Source organism: Urtica dioica, chromosome 9, assembly GCF_054948205.1.
Source record: "Urtica dioica subsp. dioica isolate 48M chromosome 9, U.dioica_male_clone48M_v1_H2, whole genome shotgun sequence".
NCBI classification, from domain to species: Eukaryota; Viridiplantae; Streptophyta; class Magnoliopsida; order Rosales; family Urticaceae; genus Urtica; species Urtica dioica.
The window spans coordinates 16041858-16066332 of NC_142764.1; the positions used below are offsets into that span (position 1 = coordinate 16041858).

Below are 24475 nucleotides of genomic sequence, written 5' to 3' on the forward strand. Positions count from 1 at the left end.
TAGGATTCTTCGTATTTCGTCTTTTTCTGAAAGTCGATTTTGACCCTATAACCACATATAAGAAAAAAAAATATTCACAACAGACTTCAATAAACATTTCAACTACGGCGCCATATAAAATTTTGAATAAAAAACATACAATAAAATAGAAAAACAATTACATCACTTAGGTAAAGAAACAAAACAATAACAACTCAATATATGTGATATATATTGTATTTATGCATTAATACAAATAAATAAAAACAACATACCTGTCACGGCGTCACAATGTTCAACCGATCGAGAGTGATGGTGGCAATGTTCGAGATCATGGACGATTAGCGGCAACGTAACAGAGATTGATAATGGGCAAAGACGGTGAATCGATGGCAGCAATGGCGAGACGATGGCAGCAACGGTGAGATAATGGGCAGAGACAACGAATCGATGGCAGCAATGACAACGTAACAGAGTCTGCCACATAGAAACAGGGTGTGTAAGATAGAGAGATAAATAAATATGTAGAGAGAAAGTGAAGAAAATTTACTTGGCAGCGACGGAGAATCGATGGCAGCGAATCAGCGATGACGAGACGAAGAGCACCGGCGAGCGGATGAGTGGGTGAGGAAGGAGGCTTGTCGATTGGTGAGTCTTTTAGGAGGAGGTCTTTTTACTGTTGGATATGTCACGTGTGTGGGTACTAACAAAATATCTAGGGTTTTTTAAAAATGTTAATGGGGCGGGTATGTTATTTCCGCCACCCAATCCCTACCTGCTAAAAATGCTAACGGGGAATACCTGTTAACCCGCTAACTCATTTAAGCGGATATTACCCGACCCGTTTAGCTCGGATACCGGGCGAGTTAACAAATTTCAGGTAAAAATGTCATTCTTAGTCTTTTCACATATGTTCAGGTTTGAGATCACAAATTGAAAATTCAATAGGGACGTATCACAACACCTTGCAAGGTGGTGATGACTACTATTTAAATCGGTTAACCATACATCACTTTAACTTGAAGATAACTTGGTGTATTTTAAAAAAAAAATTACACGTTATTTTAATTTTAAAATTTCTATTTTAAATAAGAAATTACTTATAAAATTTAGTAACAATTTGTTGAAAATTGCTTATATGGTTTTAGAAAATACGTTTGACATAACAAGTATGATGGAATTAAAAAAAATTATTTATTGTATAAAAGTAGTTTATAAAACCTACACATGATACATGAAAGGTTTGAAACGAGATCTAATCTTTTGAATATGGAAATGAGCCATTGGAATCCAGACCTTCTCTCATTCACACGTCTCATCCTTGTTGTTGAAGAACAATAACAAAAAGAATCTTCAACTATGCAATAGAAAATCGTGTATATTTGTGTGGGCACAAGTGAATTCTAATACATAAAATCAATTTTTAAATCACCAAAACTACTTGGAATGCCTCAATTTTGATTCTAAGAAAACAAGACCGAGTGACGAGAGAATTATTTCGGAAATAATGAAGCAAATATACTTGTGGAAATCTATTTTGGCCGAGTGCATATGAAAGCTATTTATAGCCTTTATATGCACTATGTGAATGCTCATCCATGATCCACAAACTTGGATTCATGACCACCATTACTCAAGGCTGAATCAACCTTTCTCCGCCATAATACACACGGCCAAATCTCATCCTCTAGAGCTAAGAAAGTGGACTCGTAAGAAAGAAGCACACATTAATTCTAATTTTATTTTTCACTTAACAAAAACAACAAAATGACAAGTGTTTTTATTCTGTTCATGGCTGAGTCTAAAGAAACAAAGTAATAAAAAGGCCACAACAATTTTATTTTCTGTTGTAATCTTCAATGACTATATTAATCATTTTCAGGATCATCCGCAGAAAATCGATCACCGCCATTTCAAACTTTGAGTAAGATCCACTAAAAATGAAAGAAGTAAACATGACATACAAAGCTTAGACCTGATTCCTTAATATCTGAAAAATTAGTCCCTACAAATATATATGTATATATGTATCTGAAAAATTTGTTTATACATATAGCGAGTGGTGTGTGGACTGACGCTCGTCACTAATTGTTGGATTCGGATAAAATTACCAAGTAGCCCTAGAGAAGGAAACCAAGTTATGCCCTTGCAATTTTAATCCAAAGGGAAGGGTACTTTTGTAATCTAGCGCTAAAGGAGGAAACCCTAATGCTGGTTGAGGCACGGGTATATAATATCATTTCCTAACAATTTGCATCCAGAATGGCCAAGAGTTCTCATGAGGCACTCCAAAAAAAAAAAAAAAAAAAAAAAATAGAGGACATGAAGAACTTGGAGATCTAGTGGATGAGTTGAGAGAGAAGAGCTAAGTTAGTGATTCACTAATTTTTTTTGGTAAGCAAAAGTTTTAGAAAATATTTATTTATTTCTATAGAGTTTTGAATAAAGTTTTATTAAATTATTTCAATTAAAACAATATATATATATATATATATATATATATATATATATAATGGGTGTTTGTTTATCACTGAATTAGCTTCTCTTGTTTATGTCAAATATATTTAAAATAATTTAATGATTTATATATTGAGAAGAAGATGAGAGAAATAAGATGAGAAGTCCAAATTTGTATTATGTTTTGTGTTTAAGATGTTTTTCACTTGTAATTTTTTTAGTTATATACTTTGATGATCAAATTATTTGTGGTCTTAATAATAATAACTTGTTTTGCTATAATTATCTAAAGTGATACCTTTAAATTATATGAAAATAATGGAGTGATTGAATAAGTTTTCATACACTAATGAGTTTTTTAATCTCATATTTTGAATAAATGGATTTTTTGCTATAAATTCAAATATAGATGGTCAAAACTCAAATATTAAATATAATAGAAATAAGTGACACTTGAGCTCCAGCACTAATTAGCCCCATGAATTGGGGCTATAATACTTATATAGAATTTAAATATGATGTCCTAGGAAAAACTTGAAAAATAAATAAAAAATTGTGACTATGTTGTTCAAGTTAGACCCGACTTAAATTGATATGACTCTTAGGGTCCGGTTGGAGTCCAAAAAATGTTGGAGAAAAAAAAATGAATCCATGGTGTTTTATTAGCTTTGTTTGAGTTAAGAAAATAAGAGAAAAATTTGATTTTCATCACTTTCAAATATATTAAAGAATTTTAATTTTTTCATGTATTTTTATGAGATTTTCATTTTCCTTCAAATTTTCATTTTTTCTCATGTTTTACGGGTTCCAAACAGACTCTTACATTGTCGGCCAAGTGACTACTTTAGTGATCTCAATTGTTATGATAAAATAATAATATTTTATTTTTAAAATGAAATTATAAATTATGATCAAGTGGATAAATTCAAATAGAGAGTATATCAACCCACAAAATGAGACAATAGATTCGAGTCACACTTAGACAAAATATCGTTGATATATATATATATATATATATATATATATATATATATATATATATATATATATATATATATATATATATATTTATAATTATAAATTAAGTTTGAGTATAAAATACTACAATATTATCTCCTAGGCCACAATGTTTGTAGCGTCGTGGTGCTTTTACTTGGAACTACTTTGCTCGATACATATTATAGTGAGCTATAGTGATGTGGTGACCATGTGATAGTATTTGTTTTGTGGTACCCCATTAATATAAGAGATGCATTTTGCTTGCTTGTTCACATTTCCATTAATATACATGTAACATGTGTTAATTATTTTTTTTTACAATGACATTGTTATACCCATGAGTCTAAATCTTTTTAGAAAGTATAATTTTTTACTAAATATTTTTCAAAAACTTGTTTAGGTAAAAATTATGTACAATACTTGCACCTTTATTTAAAATTTAATTATTTCATTGTTATCGACCATTTACAAATATATCAACCCTATGATGAAATAAAAATATTTATATTAATAAGATCATCTTTAACCACAACACTAAATTTAGTGTTACAATTACAGCATTTTAGTGATTTTATAGCATCAAATCTAGTGTGCTACTGAACTATAACCCCACTAAAAGATGGTGTGAGTTATGATATCTATCATAGTCTAACTGATAATTCTACATCACTTCTAATGTGGAAGTTGCGGGTTCAATCTCAATTGACATCAAAGTTGTCTTTCATAAAAAAAGATGGCATTAGTTTTTGAATTTTGTAAATAACTATGCCACTTTAAATTCAAGGTTTGAGATTTAACTCACGTTTGGAGAGTTTTAGAAAAATGGCCAATTATATTAGGTGGCATCAGAGATAATGGATTAAAATTCCATATTTGTCTTTAAATAAATATAACGTTTTTTTTTTCCAAAATTCATCACTTTTTATCTCTTGTTTTTTAATTTGTCACTTTTTCTCTCTTATTTTTTTTTTTAACATTTTTTTTTTTCATCAAAACTTTAAAAGTACATATCTATCTCATACAAACTCGAAATTAAGTGATTTTATATCTTACAGATTTGTGGCGTCGAGATCTTCAAAAATAGACCAATTGTGTTTGATGAAAAATCATGTTTAATGCGTCATGTTTACGTTTCCATTTATTTTCAGATGATTTCTGAAAATTTTCAGTTATTTTCATGTCTAAGGCAGTAACATGATTTTTCTACATCTATGGTATTAAACATGATTTTTCATCAAACACAATAGATCTATTTTTGAAGATTTCGGCGTCACGACGTAGGATTTGAAATCACTCAATTTCGAGTTCATATGAGATAAATATGTTTTTACGAAGTTTTTATGAAAAGTGTAAGAAAAAAGTAAGAGAGAGAAAGTGACGAATTTGTTAATAGATATGGGCAAATCAGACTTTTTTTTACTTGTTAATCCGTTTGGCTATATTCCCAAAGTTTAGTAAACATGGATTAAAACAAAAACAAAAAAAGTTGGATTTTGGCAATATTTCTAAAACGCCCTTAGTTTTTTTTGTCTTTATTTTATTTTTATATAGCATGTGGTTGGAGGGTATTCAACACCAAACTTGACATTGCATTGGAGTTAGGCCGCACGTATTGTATATATTTTGACACTTATTGCTTATATGATTAATATATTGTAAATCTTTACTTCCACGTATTGTATATATTTTGACACTTAATGCTTAAATGATTAATACATTGAAAATCTTTACTTTCCACTCTTCAAATAAACATATTTAAAAAGGGTAAAATTTTTGGATCTCGAAGATCAGCTGATACTCTCAAAATTCATGTCCTTTCCCGTAAATTATATTATACCAATTCACATATGGTGGTCTAGATCACCTTTCTATTTGAAGGTGTATTCACAAAATTTCAAGGCTGTTTCCTCTTTGTTAATTGCAGTGTTGATTCTATTTGCTTTCTAATGGCATAAGCGCCCCGAGCCAAAACACAAAACTACAACATTTCTTTCAAGCACCATGAAATTCGGTCATCATAGTTAGAACATAGATGACCTTTATTTACTTCTGTACTCTTCGCGGGAAGCTATGGTTAAAGGTAAATCTCTATCTCCCTAAAAAGAACATCCCAATTCTTCCAAATCACCGAGGGACCGGTGAACTGCATGAAGTAGCATTTTCTTTATCTGTCCCGAAAGAAGAAAAAAAACATCAAATCACACCACCCTTTTCAGAAAGAGTAAACAAAAATTAGCTAAGAGGACAGAAAGGAATCTTTACCTCTAATTTGTCTTCTCTAGCTCTGTGATTCTTGGGAAGTAGTCTAAACTCCTCTGTCAAACGAAGGCATTCTTGAACATTCTCCGGAGAGACAAAGTCCACAGCAACTTTGGTACATGACTGAAAGAGGAAAAATATATTCTTAATCTCTTGTTCATAAAAGAGGAAGCCTTGTAGACCAGAAAAATAATCTTGGGCTAAAAAGATTAGACCTTGAGATTTCTAACTTGATGCGGACATCCTGCAGGAATAAATACAGCTTCCCCAAGTCTTTGCTGAAATGTCCAAGGCTCAATCCCTATATTTGTGAAAGCAGCATTGTCATTCTACTATTATTACATGTTATTGTGATGGCACAGAATCAGCGTTGAAGCTTTTACCATATTCTTCCTTTAGCTTCCTTTTGTGTGTAGTAGATAAATAAAATGATTGGTCATGAATTGGATGGTCAACCTGAAAAAGAAAAAAAAAAAAAAAAAAGGTTTACTGAGAATCCTATGCTATCGCATAGCCGGTAGACAATTATTTACTATTTTTTTTTTCTCTTCTATGTACCTGGTTAACAGGAGAACAATATGTGTGCCGAAATTCTTTGAAGTGCTTTCTCAGATATTCTGATAGCTTTGGAACATCCTCTCGCCGGAATATGTCCCACAGCGCTCCATCCTCTCTCGCCGGAATATTTCCCACGGCTTCAGAGCTAGCTTCTATGCCCTCATTCTTGTCTTGACGCTCGTGTGCTGCTCTTAAACCTGGTAATGCAGCGAGCTGTTCGTCACTTAATGTAACTTCCTCCATATGCGTCAAAATGTTGACCTGCACCATAAAAGCATAATCAAACGAAATTGACGTTATGACACTAGAGACAAATCACTAATCCAAATTATATATGCAACAATATCACTTTAGCAGATCGTGCAATAGTGTGGCCTTTCCTTCATAGTTCAAACTAGTCCTAGTAATTAATCATGTATTTTTGTGTGGCATTTTTGGGGATTATCTGTAAAACTGATTTGACATGAGTAACACCAAATATATGAATCATAATTTTATTAGTAATGTTGTAAAAGATGCTTCTATGTCGCTTTATAGACAAAGACATTACATTACTTAGTCCCTGTAGCCCCAACATTTTAATGATAAAATTGGCTCTAATTGAAAATAGTATACTAGTTTGACCGCTCTTAGAATTTGTACACAGATTAGCACATAGCCTCAACCTTCGAATGTAAAATATGAGAAAATGCCATTTTTCAATGTTTGAATATTTATATTAAAAAAAAAAAAATTTGGGTTCACAATTTTTTTTTGGAAGTTTGTTAAAAAAAGTCTCCACGATTTTCAATGAAGAGGTGAAAATTTCGACAAGACTTAACATTTTTTCCGATGATTTTTTGTGTATACATATTCAAAGAGCATCGGAATTTTATGTTATCTTCATTTGGGGAACTAGGCATAGACCCACCCATTTAGAAAAACTACGTTTGAAGTCTAACCAAATAATCCAATAGTTAAGAATTTAGCCAAAAATAAGACAACACATGTTTTATGGGAGATAGTAATGAGTTGAAATATTTTAATATTTGATTGCTTGGGCTATAATTTTAAGAGTCAGCTAGACTTAATAGTCCACCATCCTTTTAAAAAATAGCCAAAATTTCATTTTCTTCAGAAAATAGCTCACAAGACCCGCAGTAAATTAATTAATTTATTTATTGAGGGCCTAATGGACTTTTTTTTAAATAAATGAAACTTTGGTTAAAATTTTATACGAAGTTAGAAAATTGATAGTTGCAACAAATTCTTCTAATTTTAATTAAGAATATTCCTTGAATATTTCTAATAGTTTCTTTTTTTTTTCAATTAATCTTTTATGGTGTATCAAAACTGAAATTTCTTGTTCCACGTCTTATCCCCAAAATCTGCATAGGCAACTGGCAAGTCCAAAATCATAGTGCGCCTAACTAGCCAAACCCTTGAAACCTTTGTTTTTGGTTTCATAGGCCAAATACGACAAAAACTATTCACCAATCCCTAACCCTATGCCACCAACCCAACCCCAGCGGATCTCCGCCACGGCCAGGCCCTTGGCCATCACACCTATAGCCCCATTCATCTTGTTCGTAACAAATGCAGCCGATATCTAACTAGGTAATGTAAATGATAAATGATACGTCTATAAAACTAGAGTGGCGAGGTTGATAATAATCATATTACCGTATGATTTGTGAATATTTATTGAGGTACGTTTGTAAATGGCTGGCGTGATTACCAATAAACGAAATTTTGACACCTATGAGTAATGTCGACGACTACGGGTAGTACCAACAAGTATACCAATAGTTTTATAGGATGGCGACGGTGTACCAAAGACTTACACGGATACTTCAACCCATGGCTCTGATAACTCAAGGTTATGGTGTTCCAAACTTGGCGTTAGCCCTCATTTATCAAGCTCGCGTTAGATTGATAGATTTAGGTGTAAGGTCAGCCCCTTTTACGGCCAACACCCCATAGTTAAGGTCGCGCAAACCCCCAAGGTTAGCATCACATCCTTCACTCCGGGCATTGTACCAGCTTTGGAAGTTACTCGTTATCATGGCTCTTCTTACACCTCCAATTCTCGCTCTGTTTTGCAACGTTGTGGACCGTTGAAGTTGTTACTACCATCGCCAAAGTACTCTTCGCTTGTGGAGTAATTTGAACTTCCATCATTTCTTCGTAAAAGCTCCTCCATCGTTCAAAATCAATCCTCTAATGGTGGGTTATGATCTTAATCATTGACAACCAACCACTAATGGTAAACATGGTGGTTTTTAACCCCTCCAACTCAGTCTGATACTTTCCTCCAAAACATCTACCTTTTCCGCTATCATTATCCTATGAAAGAGCTCTGATACCAATTTGATATGACTCGAAATAATTAAGGAACCTAAACAATAAGTCTATTGATAGTCTTGGTCCACAATTCAAGAGGTGGACCAATCTCTCCAATTATACTTTTCTCATAACCCTGATGACTTATACTAAAATTAATTATAATAAAGTGTTATTGTTTGAAAACAATTATAATAAAAAGTATAATTAATAAACTATAATTACTAGTTCACCCTCATGTTAATATTAAGAGTCTAGAAAAGACATACTGTGTCACAATGAAGCTTAGTGACCAAGTAACCTCTTCCAAGACAATCTCTCCTATTATGCTTCTCTACTTCTAAGTAAACTAAATAAAGTGACAACTCTTCTCCTAACCCTTATTTATAGTAAATCAATTTTTACAAAAATTGGATTATTAGTTAAATAAAATTACTGATTTACCATGATGCTAATATTAAGAGTAACAAAGACATACCGCATCAGACATATCACAATGAAGCTTAGTGACCGAGTCGCCTCTTCCAAGCTCTTGTGCAAACCCGTATGCAATGTACGTCTTGGGACCCAAGTCTGGTTTCAGGAAATTTTTTGGCAACTTCACAGCAAGATTGAGGATGCCCAACCGAGGATCCGTGTATTCTTGGAATGGCAAGATACGGATAAATTCGTCGCAATGGCGGGGCAGAAAATCCTCAAAACTATCTGATGGCGGCCAATCTTTTAGCTTTAGCACCTCTGGCCAATGATTATTGTATTTTCTTCCATGAGAATAACCTTCAAAAAAGTCACGGGTACCGATCTCCACCTGCAAAGTTTACCACCATGACAACACACGCAGAATTATTTGACTACACTTACACTGCAACCTTCGATCCTAATGGACATACGCCTATAAAATTCAAGACAAGCTACACCTTGGGAAGGTCTGTGAAATGCTTAAAGGATGGGATTCAATTATTGTTGGAAGGATCAGATCAATACCTCGCAACCAGATAAGCAGTCAATAGCCTTCATTTCCACGAACTTTGACTTCATCACTTCATCTGGGCTCTCGCTTAGCGCACGCCACATTACCAGTGGCTCCCAGCTCAACCCAGTAGATTTATCAAGAACATTTTGAACTATAACTGGTTCACCAGCAGCCCAGTGCTTTTGGAAGTGTGAAATAACCTCTCTATCCATGGTGTCCTTTGCGTCGGGACAATACAAGAAGTTGTCAGTCGAAGATTCTCTAGAAGCTGATTTTCTTAATCCCTCTCCTTTTTCGGCATGTCCGCACAAAGCAACGTTATGCGCAGTTTGACCACAAACCATCAACAATCGATTAACTTTGGCTTCTAAATTTGAAACCCATGCTCGCGGAAGGATACACCTGAGCTCCAACGTGTAGTTATCACACCCACCCATTTCCTTTGGAGCACATGTAATACTCATATCTTCATTTGCGTTCCACCTGGTCAAAAGCACCTCCTCATCCTCCGATGCTTCTTCAAGACATATTTTGGATATAGGAATTTCTCCGTGCATGTATTCATAACCCTTGTTGTTATATAGAAATTTTGTTTCGCCACGGTCTGAAAGAACTCCCATGCGGATCTCACGGCAACAGCTGAGACATAGTTCATATGCACACGCCGGACAGCTTCGATGAAGATCCACTATCGACGTTGCACAGTGGTTGCTGTTCATCCATCAAGACAAAGGTTTCATAAGAGAAAACACTCGTATGATAGCTACACAGTATCAGCGCAAAGAAATATGCTTACCAGTAGATCCGCTCATCATTGGTGCAGAGGGCTTGCGGTATTCCAACTTCCGAAGATGAAACCCCTGAAAAATTGTACAAAGTTGAGCTATAATCACATGCACTAGTACTTAATAGTCAAAACTTCAAACAAATTTTTCAGTACCTCTTATTTCAGCTTCGATCTCGATCTCTCTAGTCTGCTCATCGTGAAATTGTTTTACAAATGGGTGAACCGAGCCAATTAAGTACTTCAGATGCTGAGCCTTTTCCGTATCATCCATCTTCCTCTGTGATGTCTGCAGTTTTAAGAGTTAAATCACATGAACAGCGACGAAAGTGGTTTTACTGTGCGCAACAATATCGAAAAATCACAAAAACAAACCTCAGTAACCCCAGCCGAATGCAAGCATTGATTGCAGTTACAATTTTTTAGGCAAAAGGGGCAAAGTTCTTCGACTTCCATCAGGTCTTCAATGTTAGGATACCTTTATGCACAAAGAACAGAAGACACCATTCAGCGGAATCAATCACTGAGCATTCCAAAAATAATTATCTCTAACAAAAAATCGGAACTGTAAACACATACCACTTTGCCAGACACTCGAAACAATATGATTTGTCTTCGCACGCCGCGCAAGAAATAACGTTGTTCGTCTCTTCCCTACACTGGTGACACTTCGTAAGATCTTCTTTGTCACTCTGTAAAACACCCAGAACAATAAAATCAAACCATTTCCTCTTTCGTAAGAGAGATTGATCAATTGCGATACACTTACCTCCGGGTCGAAATCTGGACCTGTGATTTCTTCTTCATAGGGAGAATATTGGGGAGCTGAGGATTGAACAGACTCAGTCATAGCCTCCTTCGAGGGAGCCTCGTTGCCGATCCCATCCCTGTTACAGCTTCTGCTTTTACTCCGATCTCTTCGACTCACCCTCAACAGAAACAGTAACTCTCCTTCTTCAACCTCGTCCACGATGTAGTCATTATGATCATAGCCATCGATCATCGTCTCAGCATAGGACTTCTTCGAATCCTTTCTTCGGCACGAAGGTTCGAGATTTTCCGCTCCGCTGCTCCCTGACCCGTGACACCCGTTCCCTTCCGGCGGTGTATCAGCCTCGGGAAGCTTTCTCTTCTGGTTTCCTTGCTCTCGTAACACTTCCATTCTCACTGGAAAGTGAAGATATCAGGGACTCTTAAGCTATTAACTTGTACGCAAACGTTTTTAACCGTCCAAAGCTCAGAATCAGCTCGTAGCTACGTTTCATATACGTTTTGGCCGATATATTAATGATCATCACATAGATTTTTATTAGGGCTGAACATGCATTGTTGATCAAGCAACGAAGAATTAGATTAAAAACGAAAAACAGGAACAAAAAAGGGGAAAAAATGTGAAATAGAGCGAAGCGACCATGAACAAGGATTACCTAATAACTCCGCGAACAAATCGAGATCGCGAAGGTGGGAGATTTCAGCTGCGTCAATGGCAGAGAAATAGTGAAATTCAACGGAGTCAGTGCGATGAACATGTATCGGAGACTGCTACGAGGTCGTTTATGCAATGCGAGATTTCCTTTGGTTCAACGAGAAGGGAAAAGAATCAGCGGTTTGTGAGATTCTTTTTCCACGGCCTGGCTTTTCTGTGGAAGACCCTGAAACCCCGTTTATTACTCTTGTATATTCACTTTTGTGGTCTTCTCTTTATTTTCATCGGCCAAGTTTGTCTATATGTAAACGCTTTTATTACATTCGGTTTTGGAAATTAATGATTCCGATTTACTTCAAGGATTAATTACATTATTGTCCCTTAAATTTTAGCGTTATTAACAAGTGACTCTTGATATTTTAAAAATTGTATTATCAACCTTTCATGTCAGAACTCAATTCCTTTTTAGTCTTCCAGTCAAATTTTCCGTTTAAAAAATGTTAAATGAGACATTTGCTTATCACGTAACTTTAAATTAGGGATGGCCATGGGTACGGATAAAGTCGGATACACCTATTCCGTTATCCGTATCCGCTATAATTTTTTACCCGTTATCTGGACCCGTTTACGCGTATTTTGAGACGGGCCGGGTAACGGGGATATCCGCCGGGTAAGCGAGTTAAAAATATTAGACCCGTTACCCATTTACCCGGTTTAAAAAAATGGGTAGCGGGTCGGGTAAACCCGCTTACCCGTTTACTCGTTTATAAAATAAAAATCCATCAACAATATAAAGTTTAAAAATAATAAAATTTAGGTGAAAAATATCAAAGTACTACTACAATATAAAGAACATTAAAATTCAAAATAAATAAATAAAAAATACAAAAGAAGTCTTCATTGCAAATTGATCATCTTCATTGTAAATTTGATCATCTTCATTGCAACATATAAAAATTTATTATCTTTTTAAATATTTAAAAGTTAACGGGTCGGGTCCCGGGTAACCGGGTACGGGATGACTATTCCGTTACCCGTACCCGGACCCGTTAAAACCTTAACGGGTATTACCCGTTTACCCAAAAAAATGGGTATTACCCGACCCGAATAAATCGGGTAACGGGCCGGAACGCGGGTAACGAGTCAAATTGTCATCCCTACTTTAAATTGAGTGAAATTATCAAATTATCCTTATCTCTCTTCCGTAGTTGTTATTATAAAATGTAAATATAAAAATTATATATATATATATAAGAAAGGGAAAATGGGGGCATAAAGACCCAAAGTTTTCGTTTTATAATACTTAAGTTCCCAACGTTTAAAAGTGGTGGGAATAATTCTCAAACTCAAATAAATGAACCTCCGTTGCAACCTCGGACGTTAAAAATGGATGTCAAAACACGTGGCTGAATCGTGTGTAACTGATATCTCTTTTACAAAATATTAAGTTTATTAAATGAAATAAAAGAAATAAAAGCAAAGAATAAATACACCAAAACATTCCAAAGTGAAAGGAAATCCGAAATTAGAAAACCCTAAATCCCCAATTTCTCGCGATTTTCCTGTCCTTCGAAACCATAAAATCAGGAACATGGAAGATGAAAACTCATCGTTCTTCAGCGGTAGCAGCAACTTGGGTCGACGACAGTCACGCAGTCGTGAAAAAATGACCTCGAAGATCCAATTTTCAGGGGCTAAGGGTCGGATATGTTCATGTGGCGTAGAAGTGGTTGAGAGAACTTCATGGACTGATTTGAATCCCGAGAGGCGATTTCTGGGTTGCTACAAAGGTAAGGTAAGTACAACGATGTTGGATTATATTTTCCTGGGTTGTTTTTTTGCCGAGAGAACTGTGTGGCTTGGTTTTGGTATCAAATGGCTTGGTTCTTATTTTTCCTGGGTTGAATTTTTGAATTTTCTTCTTCTTATCGTCATGTGCAGTCTGGATGCGCATACTTTCAGTGGCTAGACCCAGAAATTTGCGAAAGATCGAAGCAAGTGATTCCCGGTTTGCTTAGACGATTAAACCAATTGGAATTCGAAATCGAAAAAATCAAGATGGGCAAAGAAGAAGAAGCAATGAGTACATGTCAAAGCTTTCAATGGAGTTTAGTTTATGTAGTTATTTTGGTTGTTGTTTTGGTCAGTGTAGTGGTTGTGATTGTGTGTGGGCAATCAGTGTAGTTTATGTAGTTCTTCAAGCTTTCAATGACGATTTGCTTTTGATGGTCTTCCTTTTTTTTAGCCGACACCTGAATCACACAAGTCCCATAAACTACAACACATTTTCAGAGAAGTCAAAAATATATGCACAAACATACCTGTTCAACAGTTTGATTTATGCATGATCTCTTAGAGTGACCAACCTGTTTACAGTTACTGCAATGGTTCACTTGACCTTTTCTACTTTGTTTTGTTCCATTATTTGGACCAAATCCATGTGGAATTTCGTCGTTGTGTCTGTTCCTCTTCTTCTTAGGACGCCCAGGTAAGCTTTGCTCAAGAGGATGGAGTATCGGATTCAAACCTGTGTCTGGCCACTTATCTGGACTTGTCATTGATTCAATCATTCCAGAATATGCAGCTACGTACGCATCTTTCTTATACCAGTCGTCAACGTAATCCAGATGATTGAAACCACAAGACCAGATACATGTCAATGCATGTGGACATGGAATTCCAGTCAACTAAAAAAGTCGGCATGTACATTCCTTTGCTCTTAAGTCAACAGCAAAACTCTCGGCCCCAGAAACATAACCTATAACAAGTCAAATGAGAATACAAATAATTATACAGCCACTCAAATGAGATAATAAACTAGTATTAACTCAAACTTACTTGAAACTTGCCATTACCAGCTGGTGTTGGCATATATATATATATATATATATATATATATATATATATATATATATATATATATATATATATATATATACTCTCTCAAACACCCTTTTCCCATCGATAAGAGTTGTTTTGAGCAGAGCAGTAGAACCTGGATTCATATAAGCATTGTATTAGTTATACAACCTGACAAAATCAATCCATCAAAACCTATGCATAATTCAGTTACTATACTTGGATTTGTAGCAATTATTTGTCTACAATAGTCGTCAAGAACAGCGAATTGACTCTTCACATTACCCTCTAATATCTCTCTCGCCATCTTCCTCGCCCTATAGAAAACAGTGCTAGAGACATGGGTGTATTTGGTTGATGATGTCATCTCTTTAAAGCAGCTATACTCCATGTGTGGATTGAGTCGGAATTGCTCAAGAAAGTGTTTTGATAACCACCGACTTGTGACAAGCTTGTTGTCAAAAACTATGCCACAATTATGATTATCAATACAAGTATTCACTCTAACTGTACTCGAATCTGGATCCTTCACCCTAGCGTACAAGACCCATGGACAACCGATGCCCTTACATTCTGCTTGCAATTTGGTCTTGTTATTGAAAACAAATCAGAATTCTCGATCAGCCTTAATGAACTCTTCTCTCAGTACATACCGTAAATCATCCATTGTAGGGAATTCCATTTCGAGTTTGAACTTGAAATCAGAGTTATTTGAGCGTGGGTTGTACTCTTTCTTGCTCCGCTTCGTGGCTTGATCTTCATCCTCACTGCATAGGCTGTCTAGGTCACTCTCAGACCCTAAATCGTCAGACCCTTCATCGCCGACGGGTTGCTCGTTACAGACCTCATTCACGTTAGACCACCATTGTTGTGGATGCGTAATTTCTTCACCATCTCCACCGTCTGCGTACTCATCTTCGTGCAGTTCAAACCCCGCCTCTTCAGCCTATTGTTCAGTCATCGCCTCAAATTCGTGCCTTAACATCGTCTCTCCGATGCTAGCGACCAGTCGACAAATATCCTGTCTACAATTTTGGCGAATTCAATGATTTTGGATTAGGGATTTGAGTTCGAATTTGGGGCTTTTAGTTTATGGGATTTATTTTCTATTTGATATATTTTATGTTATTTTTATATAATATCCTTAATGAAATTCACTTTTTAAATTGTTTTGAAATTGGTTTCGAATTGATTTAAAATATCGGACTACATCTGACCGTCCATTCTTTTGACATCCATTTTTAACGTCCGAGGTTGCAACGGAGGTTCATTTATTTGAGTTTGGGAATTATTCCCACCACTTTTAAACGTTGAGAACTTAAGTATTATAAAACGAAAACTTTGGGTCTTTATGCCACCATTTTCTCAATAATAAATAAAAGAAGAAGAAATGTGGTAGCTAGTTTGATCTAGCGGTAATCTCACACATATCTCGACGGAGAGCTCATGGGTTCGAGTCTCATGGGTTGCAGAAATACATGTCTCCTTAAGATTTATTATAAATTATGTAATATTGGTCAATAGTTTCAGATGCGCTTTGCACTGTTAATATATCATGTAATCTTCGTCAATAATGTCACTCCTATGAACAAAAAAACACAGGCATAAACACTATGGCTTGCTCAAAAGCCCAATATTAATCTTTATACCCCTCGTTCGTCTCTATACCCTTTTTCTCGTTCTTTTTCCTCAAAACCAACCAGGCCAAAAACCATGGATTGTTTGCCCATCAGAAGCATGTGCACGAGCCAATTACAAGGCTATACAGGGAACAATCAATTGCATCATATATTTTGGTGAAAGACTTCAATATCGTAACTATATATCATTCACAAATAATGGATTCATGGGAACCTTTTTTTCGTTCTTGATGGCAGAGGCGGAGCCACCTTGGTCCAAGAGGGACAAATGCCCCTTAAACTTTTACAAATTATAATTTTTACCATAATTATTTAATATTTTTGACTCAAATTCATATATATATTTTTTCAAATTTGTCTCCCCAACTTGAATTTCTGGCTCCACCACTTCTTGATGGTGATGGTAAAATATGCATATTGGCTTCTTTTTTTAACCCAACCCTCCACGACCACCTGAACACACGCATGACTTCAATCATTTGATTCAATCCGATTGATAAAATAAAATAGAAAGAGGAAAATAAGTCTCGATCCTCTGAATATGATTCATTCGTCTTCATCTTCATCTTAGTGTTGGTTCATGGGTGATAATCGTGTGCATCGTTGGACCCAATAAACTTGTGTTCAGATTTGTGTTCGTCTCTAAATCCACATCTCTCTCAATCTCCCTCAATATCCACATCTCCAAGTTTTTGTGTTTGTCTAAATCCAATTCACAATTCAATCAAATTTCCAGCTTTGTTACACCTCACATAATTATCCCCTTAGCAACTAAAGTATTCCCTTCTGCAACTTGGTGGCGGAGACGATTGGTGAGACCTCGATGTTTGGATCGACCAGAGGAGTGTTCTTGGAGTTCTATCTCGAAATTAAGAGGCTCGAAAATGGTATGTGTTAATGCGATTTCTCGGATAACATTTACGGGACACGTGTCGGGGTGCGAGCTTGCGACGTGTCTCGATATTTTGTTGTCAGGGTCACGTTTCCTCGGCTCTCAAGATGCATTGTGTTTTTTGAGGAGCGAGTAAGGTGAATGGGGGGTGTGACCGTGCTCTTCGTGAGCTGCCTACGTACCCGCTTTGCGGGATCAGGTCATGACGTAGTTCAGGGCGAATGTGTTTGCTATGTGAGTGGATTCTTGGATTTTTGTTTTCCTTCCTCCCGTCGAGAGGTGGCTCTCGGTCTTTGTTTATGATCCGGGATAATTTTGAAGTTGGGAGAGTATTTGGCTGAGAAAATTTTGGGGTTGAGAGAATATTTTGAGTCGAGAGAATGACTTGAGAGTCAATTCTGGGGTTGAGAGAATGAACTATTTATAGGAAAAAAAACGGTGCTTGGTGCTTGGCGCTCATCCCTTGTCCCTTGTCGCTTGTCGCTTGCGCTTGGCGCTTGGTGCTTGTCGCTTGACGCTTGGCGCTTGTCGTTTGGCGCTTGTCGCTTGGCGCTTGTCCCAAATTCGCTTGTCGCTTGTTCCAAATTCGCTTGTCGCTTGGTTTTAGTCATGCGTATTTATAGCATTTGACTAAATTGTCCTTTTATATTGTAACGTCGTTTTTGCAATTGAGGCGTCGTTTTTACCATAAGAAAAATGACGGTATAACATTAACTCCCCAGTTTCTTGTGCGACTTGTCGTGCGAGAAATTTAATTGCTCTGATGGAGTATGGAAGGTGCTCGTCTAGACCGCAAGGGGTCTAACTTTGAGTTTTCGTTGATTTCGGAGCCATAGGGGCTATTAGCGATCCCGAGAATCAGGCGACCCTAATCCATGGGGGTGGGGATTTTCATAGCCACGGAGGCTTTAAGCAACTCGATCACGGGGATCGAACGACCCTAAACCACGGGGGTCGGGATTTTCGAAGCCACGGGGGCCTTAAACGACTCGATCACGAGGATCGAGCGACCCTGAACCACGGGGGTCGGGATTTTCAAAGCCACGGGGGCCTTAAGCGACTCAATCACGGGGATCGAGCGACCCTGAACCACGGGGGTCGGGATTTTCGGAGCCACGGGGGCCTTAAGCGACTCGATCACGGGGATCGAGCGACCCCGAACCACGGGGGTCGGGATTTACGGAGCCACGGGGGCCTTAAGCGACTCGATCACGGGGATCGAGCGACCCCGAACCACGGGGGTCGGGATTTACGGAGCCACGGGGGCCTTAAGCGACTCGATCACGGGGATCGAGCGACCCTGAACCACGGAGATCGGGATTTTCAGAGCCACGGGGGCCTTAAGCGACTCGATCACGAGGATCGAGCAACCCTGAACCACGGGGGTTGGGATTTTCGGAGCCACGGGGGTCGGGATTTTCGGGGCTAAGTTCATGCTAGAGGCAACAAAATGGATCATTTTATCATTGATATAAGCATTTCCATTGGGTGGATTACAAAAGGTTTCACTTCGCGGGGATTACATGTGATGGGACACAAAAAGATTGTGATAAAAAAAGTAGATTAAGTAGAGTCCGATCGTTTACACGGGTCTTGCTATTGCCTGGGCGGCTTCTAACTTTTAGGTGACAACGTTGAGAGGAGCTCTTGCCCTTTGAGCTCCGTTCTCATTGTTCCCCTTGTCGACTGCTTTACCGTGTCGACTGGTCGAGGCTTCAGAGTTGTTGACCATTTTAAGAACAAACTCTTTTAGTTCTCCTCCTCGGATTAAGGACTCGGTTTGTCTCTTCAAATCGATGCATCCAGAGGTCACATGTCCGTAACACTGGTGAAACTCACAGTACTTGGACGGGTCTCGTTTAGCGGGATCGCTTTTTAGAGGCGCGGGGTCGGTAAACTTGTCGCGAGCTAACGCGAGGATCCTCTCAGGCGGGGCGTTCAGCGGAGTGAAATTCGAGTGGTCTCGAAATTTTTCCACCAACAGACTCTTTGAATTAGTATGAGGTCGTCCGGAATTATCGGCACGCGCCTTTTTCCTTTTCCAGTCGTCGGACTCTTCGTCCTCCCTTCGGCGATTTCCTTGGTCGTTTGTCCTTCGGATCTGGACAAACTCTTCTAGAGTGATGTATTTCCCGGCTCGGGCCGTGAGCTCGGTCATTGTCTTTGGCTCTTTCTTGATCAAGGAATTGAGGAAGTCGCCAAGTAGGAGTCCGTCGAGAATCGCCAAAATGGCATCGCCATCTTCGAACTTGTCAACTCTGTTCGACTCCTCAGTGAAACGTGACAAGTATTCGCGCAGAGATTCGCTTCTCCTCTGCCTGACTGTCCGGAGGTGGCTCTTCCCCAGCTTTCTCTCTCTAGAGCCGCTGAAGCGAGCAAGAAAGTTTTGTTGCAGCTCCTCGAAAGATCGAATGGTTCCGGGCCTTAACTTGAGGAACCATTGGTAGGCAGGGCCGCTCAAAGTGAGGCAAAAAGCCTCACACATGATCGCCATTGAGTGTCTCCCCACTTTCATCCACATCTGGTACTGCTGTATGTGACAAAGTGGGTCAGCCTTTCCATCGTAAGTAGGGATGCGCGGTAGAATGAAGTCGTGCTTGAAATCCTCTGCGAGGATATTCGTGGTGAATGGAGACGCAGCGTCTTCCATCATGTTGCGGACGTCTGGCGTCAATGTTTGGGTTGCTCTTATGCCTTGCACTTCGTCCCTCAAATTTTGGAAGAGTGTCATCACGTCTGTATTGTTAGTGGGGGTTGCCGCGGGGGCAAGTCTCATCGTGCGTCCTCTCTCGTTAGATGCTTGGTCGAGAGGCACAATGTATGGTGGAGTTGGATCGGTCAGGATCGGTCCCGTTGCCGCTCGGGGGTTCGCCGGGGGGTGGGGATTCCGTGGAATCTCCCATCGAGCGTTTAGCTGTTGCCTTTGGTCTTGACCGTGGCGGGTCCCGGGTCTCGGGTTATGGACACATCTTGGTGGCGCGAACCTTCGAGTATCGCCGCTATCCGCCATGTCCTCTTCGTGGCCTCGGCGATCGAAGGTGGACGGACGCGACCGATCTGTTCTAGCCTCAACGAAGGAGCGAGAGCTTTGTGAGACGGCCGGGTGGTTTCGTGGCCTTGGCTCGACCATCGCTCGGCCAACCTGACGGCGCCGATGATGGTAATGAACTCCTCGTGCTCCTTCGAGGTGGTTGTGGCCGATGTCCTGAATGCTCGGATCGGGGACATCATCGCTTTCTCCTTGAAGGGGCTCAGGTGCTTCGCCTTCGGGGTTGTCGCCGGGGACTTGCTCCGAGTCTTCAATTTCCGATCCCAACGGGATATACTCCGGTACGTCTTGCTCGTCGAAGACGTCGTTGATGAGGGTGTCTTGGCCTCCGAGTTTCGCGACAATGCCGGCGAGACGAAAGATACTCGTCTCGATTCGCTCCATTCTTGCGTCTCGGTCGCCTTGAACGAGTGCGGGGAGAGATTCCTCTCGGGGGGCGGCATTCTCTTGGGCTAGGCGGGCTCGGGCCCGAGTGTTGAAAGCGATGCTTCCCGCCGGAGGGGCGCCGCCCTCGGAGATAGCTAGGTGGCTAGCCATTTGTTAAACGTGAGTTTTATGGTCTTCCGTAGAGGAAGTGAGTTTGCCGGTGGAGAGCTCGTGGTTGTTCTCGAGATCCCCTCCTTCTAGCGCCAAAATGTTAATGCGATTTCTCGGATAACATTTACGGGACACGTGTCAGGGTGCGAGCTTGCGACGTGTCTCGATATTTTGTTGCCAGGGTCACGTTTCCTCGGCTCTCAAGATGCATTGTGTTTTTTGAGGAGCGAGTAAGGTGAATGGGGGGTGTGACCGTGCTCTTCGTGAGCTGCCTACGTACCCGCTTTGCGGGATCAGGTCATGACGTAGTTCAGGGCGAATGTGTTTGCTATGTGAGTGGATTCTTGGATTTTTGTTTTTCTTCCTCCCATCGAGAGGTGGCTCTCGGTCTTTGTTTATGATCCGGGATAATTTTGAAGTTGGGAGAGTATTTGGCTGAGAGAATTTTGGGGTTGAGAGAATATTTTGAGTCGAGAGAATGACTTGAGAGTCAATTCTGGGGTTGAGAGAATGAACTATTTATAGGAAAAAAAAAACGGTGCTTGGCGCTTGTCGCTTGGCGCTTGTCGCTTGTCGCTTGCGCTTGGCGCTTGGTGCTTGTCGCTTGGCGCTTGTCGTTTGGCGCTTGTCGCTTGTCCCAAATTCGCTTGTCGCTTGTCATTTGTCCCAAATTCGCTTGTCGCTTGGTTTTAGTCATGCGTATTTTTAGCATTTGACTAAATTGTCCTTTTATATTGTAACGTCGTTTTTGCAATTGAGACGTTGTTTTTACCATAAGAAAAATGACGGTATAACAGTATGCACATCGAAGAGGACATAGATCTGGGAAGGACGCTTCGCACTGCCGTGGTCGAGATACTTTCGAGGAACCAAGTCTCAACAATTGCGTTGGAGCTGTTGTTTGGCTTAACGGTTTTTTTTTTATGTGGCCAGGTTTGCCGAAGAAGAGTAGAGAGAGAGAGCGAGAAGAATTTTTTGTTTATATTTTAAAATCAAGTTTACTATTATACTAATACCTTTATTTAATCAAAACGTGATCATTTTGACGACAAACTTAACAGAAGGATTAAAAAGGAATTGGGGTCTAACTTGAAGGGGGAATAACGCAGTTTTTAAAGTATCAAGAACCACCTATTTAATGATGCCGAAGTTAAGGCGAAAAAAATGTAATTAATCCTTACTTTAAAGCTATAAACAAATCCCAATTTCCCATTATTACTGAAAGAGATAGAATTATGAAACTTGAAAAATGGGATTCTTTGGTCTTAGTCTCATATTTTACGAAAAATAAGGGTCAAAATCGTCATAAATGATATCGAAAATTTTTGGAACCATAAGAAATGGAATTGAAATTTTAAAATACTTTTCATGATACTAAATTTACGGTTTTTGGAGCCCCATATTTTTATTTTCTTTTAATTTTTTTATTAATTACTTCAATTTTAAAGTACTCTACTTAATAAAAAAAAATACAACTAAGAAAACATTGAAACGGTATACAATGGGACTAAGACCACCTCCAACCCATAACATCAAATTAGTACAACTATCGCATCAAATAATGTTTTCATCTCCAATGTACGACACCAATTCTCACACCAAAAAGAATATTATCTTTTTATATTTTTCAATATTACTTCATATTAATTGCACATCAACCCCTCTATTAATTTTTTACATCATTAGTAATCTTATAAATATTATATTATTTTTCTATATAAAAATATCAAATTGATTTATAATAACATTGAATATTACATTGATATAAAAAAATTAATAAAAAAAAAGAATCACCTTAATAAAAAAGACATATTTTGGGATTTAGATTACATAAACATTGCATTTCATATATAAATTTAAATAATCAAAATAAATGAAAGAAAAAAATAAAAAAAATAGTTTTATTCAAGTAATTTAATTACTTGTTTTTATTTGATTATACGCATGCACTTGTTTTCTCTATAATGTCGTGTGTGTATGTGTCAAGTTTAATTTTTATTGGGAATATTGTATTTATATTTTTATCAGTATAATTGGTGTGATATTTTATTTAGTATGTATTGCGCTTCATTAATGTTATAATGTTATGTACTTTATTAATAATATCTTATTTTTATATTTTTAGTAACAATCAGTATTTCATTATCAACAAGGGAGTAATAACATGCATCGAATTTGTATGAGATTATTTTAGTAATACACGATATCTTTTTCCTTTAAAATTTGTTTTACTAACTCTTTGGATTCTAACCTGAATTATCTGATTGCATTGAATTGTGTTGGGACTTTTTTTTCTTCCTTTTCAGAAAGAGAAAAACAACTGGGAGAACAACTCTAAGCAAGAGTTTTAAGCCAAAGGTGACTTGAGAACCAGCCTTTTTAAAAATTTCATCACAGAGCCATATTTTCAACAAAAGTTATCAAATCCATTATTGTAAGAAATCAAAAACTCAATTATTTTGTAATTTTTTCTCCAAGTTTTCATTGCTACCCTCTCGAGCCAATTGGTACCCTCTAAAATACGAGTCCTAACAGTAGCCGACTCCCATCAAGATTATGAACCCGTCGGAATTTTTTTTTTGTCGTGTCTCACAAGATACTTTTGAGTTTTAGGGTCACACAATAAAAAAAAATGTCATCTTCAAGATATTTCGAACAAGCGTAGATGTACAAGTCTTAGTTTTCCCACCACACCACATAGAGACAATCTTTCCTCGGACCAAACTTCTTCTGTTAATTAAAAGAAGAATAAAAGACAATTTTAAAACGTGACAAAGACTTTTGATGACGCCCCGACATGATGAAGAACGAAAATTGGGAGCACATATTTGTGTGAGGATTTAGCAAGAAAAAAAACATTGGAAAAAAAAAAAAAAGAATGGCATTGACTTACGAAATCTTGGCATCACACTCGTGAATTATTCTACTTTTAAACAGGATTGACCTTGACCATTAGATTTTTGTTTTGTTTGTCATTGACTCATAGCGAATGATTTCATAAACACTTCGATCAAAAACTGATCATTTTTAGGTGATAAGATAAGAGGTTGCTTCTTCTTCCCTTACCTAATTTTTTAGCGATTTAAAGTATTACGTATAGAACCTTATGTAAATCTCCTGTTTTATAAGAACAAAATATAAAATAAATATTCTTCGGAAAAATATTATATAATTCTTGTTCACATAGAGCATATTACCGGGAAAAAAAAAAACCCAACCCACCCATTTTTATGTTTTTTGAAAAATATTTTGTCTATCGAGTATCAATCAAAGAACGAAATACCGTTATCATTCCGAGACTCAGATTTTGCTGATATCCTATGATAAGTCAGTGATATACCGTGGAATACAAAAACGAAAATGATAAACTGCATCGCTGAAGTTACCGTTACCGTCGATTAATACCGTCAAATACCGTATTTACCGAGAAGAATCCAGTGAACAAATATTTATAAAAATTCATACATAAGATAAGATAAAATGGAAATAGTATACAATATCTCCATTACATTACAAGTCATAATTCAAATAATACAACATAATGATAAACCAAATAACAACACTAGAATAAAAAATTAACAACACAACATTTATTTAAAATTATATTAAATTCGGATTTAACAAATAAATTAAACAAATTTGGATACAAAATTAAAATAATGATAATATTCATGTTAAAAACCAACTAATTATACGTAAACATTCATATTCCACAACTAATTTGACAAAAAAACCTAAAAA

General features: G+C 37.6%; 1 protein-coding gene and 1 long non-coding RNA gene across 2 annotated transcripts; one reads left to right on the forward strand and one right to left on the reverse strand.

The window, feature by feature from the left end:
• Positions 1-2238: 2238 nt before the first annotated feature.
• On the forward strand, positions 2239-6313 carry LOC149385306 (uncharacterized). Its single transcript, XR_016301181.1, has 3 exons — positions 2239-2373; positions 5360-5515; positions 5945-6313. It is a non-coding gene; the product is annotated as an uncharacterized LOC149385306 (long non-coding RNA).
• LOC149385307 (lysine-specific demethylase JMJ26-like) lies at positions 5359-12032 on the reverse strand. Its single transcript, XM_089625051.1, has 13 exons — positions 11759-12032; positions 11101-11498; positions 10911-11023; positions 10707-10809; positions 10488-10620; positions 10344-10407; positions 9559-10258; positions 9053-9382; positions 6253-6513; positions 6078-6150; positions 5910-5995; positions 5698-5817; positions 5359-5603 (listed from the first exon to the last, which is right to left on the reverse strand). Exons 2-13 carry the CDS (start codon positions 11491-11493, stop codon positions 5532-5534), a joined length of 2448 nt encoding a protein of 815 aa, XP_089481177.1. The 5' UTR covers positions 11494-11498; positions 11759-12032; the 3' UTR covers positions 5359-5531.
• Positions 12033-24475: the final 12443 nt, after the last annotated feature.